Genomic DNA, 3,967 nt, shown 5'->3' with positions numbered 1-3,967 from the left:
GTTGGTTGATGGATTGACAACGAACGGCTGTTTGTGTGCGAAATTCAACCATCATCATCAGATGGCAGGTGACAGATCGCCGGTCTATCACATATTATAGGATGTGAACCGATTCAACCCGGTCGAACAATTTCATAAGGCTCTATGTCCCGGTCAAACCATTCGGAATTTGATACGGAATCCTGATTAGAACCAGTATGGATTCCAGCTCAAATGCAACAACCGATTCTGAAACCGATTGAGTCGGAATCGGTTGTTGCATTTGAGTTGGAATCCATACTGACTCCATTCAGAAATCCGAACCGGTTCCGGAATGAGTAACTGGGATGGACATGCAGTGACACAACCGATTCTAATTGGAAATTTAGCCGACTGTAACTCTGATTGATATCTGTATGGATTCCGTCTCGGTTGCTGCATTTGAGCTGGTAATCCCTACACAAAAAACTCAGAATTCCGAATGGATTTGCCGGGAATGTAGTTTTGTTTTGGTCTGTTGGCTAGCGAGTGTTCTAAGGTGCAGAAATAAAATTTCCGTCGAACTTTAATTATTTATGATATATTTCAGGTCATCACGTCGACCATTTATTTTCACTTGTAACAATAATAAAGTACAGATGCACTCTTCAAAGTGGATAGTTTAATTTTTCTGCTGTCTCATTGGGATCAACTGGTCCGCATCTGGATGGCAGCCAGAGCACAGGAGGAGGCCGAAATGCCACCGCAAAAGTTGGTTCCGGACATTCACCTTCCCGCGCTAGTATCAGTAGGGGCCTGCTTTACCATTTCTGTCATCTACGTGGCCAGCTTGTACGTGTGGAAGTCTCGGCATGATCGGTAAGTGTGCTACTATCCAACAGCTGTTCGATTATCTCTTCAAACAAACATGCGCCAATTTTTACAGAGATCACCCTTTCACCATTAAGAGACGATTCTTCAGCGTTTTTGTGGTCATGTTAATAGCTCCCCTCTTTGTACTCTTGTTATCCTGCGATGCCGTCTTCCAGAAGTACACTATGTGGGAGATAATGGGGTTTCGGCTGGAAGGTCTATTAACGGCCATATGTTTACCTCTGTTGTTGACGTCGATACTGTTTCTGGGACCACTGAGCGTCACACTTACTAACGGTGTCTGGCGTATATATTCGGAGCCAATGTACTGGGTCAATGCGGTTCAGAATTTGATGTGGCTACGGAATCATCTAGTGGCGCCACTCTCCGAGGAATTCACCTTCCGTGCATGTATGCTGCCATTGCTACTGCAGACATTCCGCCCGCATGTTGCCATGCTGATTACACCGCTTTTATTCGGATTAGGTAGAACTATTGATTGGATAAAAGAGAGATCTTTTTGATACACATATATTTTATTTCTTTCAGCGCATCTCCATCACATAAAGGAACGACTCCGGGACGGAACTCCTATGAAAACTGTCCTCACGGTTTCCTTTTTCCAGTTTTTCTATACCACTATTTTTGGTATATATTCGGCATATCTGTTTGTTCGCTCCGGACACTTTGCGGCGGCGTTCGTAGCGCACGCTTTCTGCAATCATATGGGATTCCCGGATATCCAGGAAGTACTGAATCAAACGCACCACAGAAAGATCATCTTCTTCGGTCTATATTTGCTTGGGTTAGTGGGATGGATTCTGCTGCTACCGGCAGTTACTACTCCGAGTTGGTATGCAAACCATTTGTTCTGGGCGGATGATGTTTAAGAGAGAGTGCACTCGTAAGCGTGACTACATTTTTGCCATGTTTTTAGATGTAGGTGTGATATTGTTTGAAGAAAATTAACGTTACATTTGTCTTCACTATCCCAATTTTCTTGGTACATTTAGTCTTATTCTGCATGGCTTTATTGAACAATATAGTCGTTAGACTATGGAATCAAACGATAGTCAGATTTGAAGGAACCACATTCGTTCAATGCTAAACAGGGCGTACCGTTCATTGGCCTTTAGATAAATAGGAAAAATGTAATGCATTCATTTAGTTCATTGCAACAAAACGCATTTATTAGAAAAAAAATAGAAAATTTCTTGTTTGTACTTGGCTGTTTATTTGCTTTTAATAAAAGAAGATGGATTTAGTACCCATATACTATTGTATTTTTTTTGCTTTGGACGATTTTGCATCAGTTTGGTATGGTGAATGGATTTCAGCTCGAATGCCACAACCGAACTCGACTCAATTAACTTAGAATTCATGATACCGAGCCTGTTTCCGGTTGGTTTAATCACAGATAACAGACATTTCAATTTGAGAACAGTCGGCTCCCGTGTTTGCCGGTGTCGAAAATGAAGGGCAGTACGAGTACGGGTGTTTCATTCATCGCACTGCATGCTTCTCAACTAGTACACCAGCACACGGATATCGTACCAAGAAACCCCAGCAGTAGACATAACAGTTATTAAGGACTTCACCAACAACGTAGCTCAGCACTTCGCCATATTCTGGACGGCATCCTGGGGACCCACCCAGAAGACAAAGGGGGACACAGCCAGATGGATCGACCGAGGCTCTAGAGAAGAGCAAAGGGTGCTCTCCCGACTGAAGACCGGTTACACCAGAACAACCCTTGCGCACACCATCACCAGAACGGACCCTCCAACGTACAAAGCTTATAACTCTAGAAAAACGGTAGAGCACCTCCTAATCAATCGTCTAGAACTCGCAGACCTCCGACGACAGTACGATCTGCCACTATCCTTGAGGGAAGTACTTGATAACGACCCAGTAAGGGAGGAGATCTTGCTGTCCTAATTAACCCTAGAACGTTGCACTGGGGTACAAATGTACCCCACGCCTTCTTTCCCACTGAGACGTCCAAAAAATTGTTTCAAAATCGTTCAACACGGGTCCAACGATGGACGTTCGTTGAACGGTTATTTGGACGATGTCAAAATTGGTCCAACGAATGTCCTTCATTGGACGATTTTGAAACCAACCGTTCTTAGAGGGTTGTGAAGACAAGAATTCGGCATTTACCGACCTGGTATCCTAACCATATTTCAATTTAGAGTTCCTAGTAAGAGTAGGAAAGGGTGGTACAGCCAGTTTGCGCATAGCCTTTGTAGAAGCAGGTGTCAAAGTTGGCTTGGGGTACATTTGTATCCCAGTGTACGGTTGCCGTTAGTGTTTCGTCACGTCAGATTTCGTGCTGTCAGTGGAAATGTGATTCGTGACAATATCAGTTTAAACACTGGTTGTTTTACTACGTAAGTAACAATTAGTATTATATAATCGTTTTTAATCATTTATTTAATTTAATTTTGTAGCAGAATAAAAAACCGTTCTCATTTTTGCTGATTTTTATTGTTTATTTTTCATAGTTTTTCAAAGCAATGACTCGCAAGTATAATTTGCGCACAATAACTGCTGTAACAGTAACGTTGCGTGTTACCAATGTATTACTGGTCAGAAATATTTTTACATTTCAATTTCCACCCCATTTCGTGGTATTTTCCAAACCCCGATTTTTAAACTCTTACTCTTCAAAATAATTGCACTTTATCAAAAATATCGCAATTTCATTTTTACCGTTTAAAGACCATTCTTTCAACTTTAAGAATCATTCGATTTTTTCAAATCGGTTGAAAATTCGCAAAGTTATAGCAAATACAAATATGTATTTGTATTTGGTTATAGTAATTTTTGTGAAAAAAGTCAGAACCTCGATTTTTTCACTTTTTATTTTGTTCAAACCAATTCATGTACCTATCATTGATTCAATAAATTCCACAGTTTTACTTACACAGCTGTTTTCGCAATTAAAAAATGAAAAAAATACAATTAAAAAACGAAAAAAAAATTATACATTTCTTTAGTTTGCATTTTTAGCTGCGAAAATTGCGATCAAACGCGTGGGGTACATTTATACCCCAGTGCAACGTTCTAGCACAGAGAACAGACGTCCATCTTCAGCATTCAACTTGTGTAAAATCTCTAACGGTTTCGAAGG

At 40.9% G+C, this 3,967-nt stretch overlaps 1 protein-coding gene across 2 annotated transcripts; it reads left to right on the top strand.

The window, feature by feature from the left end:
• The first annotated feature begins 359 nt into the window (after positions 1-359).
• LOC131676633 (CAAX prenyl protease 2) lies at positions 360-2,114 on the top strand. 2 transcript variants are annotated; one of them, XM_058955836.1, is made up of 4 exons: positions 360-517; positions 569-837; positions 905-1,317; positions 1,381-2,114. In XM_058955836.1, exons 2-4 carry the CDS (start codon positions 686-688, stop codon positions 1,719-1,721), a joined length of 906 nt encoding a protein of 301 aa, XP_058811819.1. In that variant the 5' UTR covers positions 360-517; positions 569-685; the 3' UTR covers positions 1,722-2,114. The 2 variants fall into 2 exon arrangements, with proteins under 2 accessions (XP_058811819.1, XP_058811820.1); XM_058955837.1 differs by having other exon boundaries at positions 368-517; positions 618-837.
• The last annotated feature ends 1,853 nt before the right edge of the window (positions 2,115-3,967 follow it).

This window comes from Topomyia yanbarensis, chromosome 1, assembly GCF_030247195.1.
Source record: "Topomyia yanbarensis strain Yona2022 chromosome 1, ASM3024719v1, whole genome shotgun sequence".
Classification (NCBI taxonomy): Eukaryota; Metazoa; Arthropoda; class Insecta; order Diptera; family Culicidae; genus Topomyia; species Topomyia yanbarensis.
Note: the sequence above shows the minus strand (reverse complement) of the source record. Positions and strands in the feature narration are given on the sequence as shown.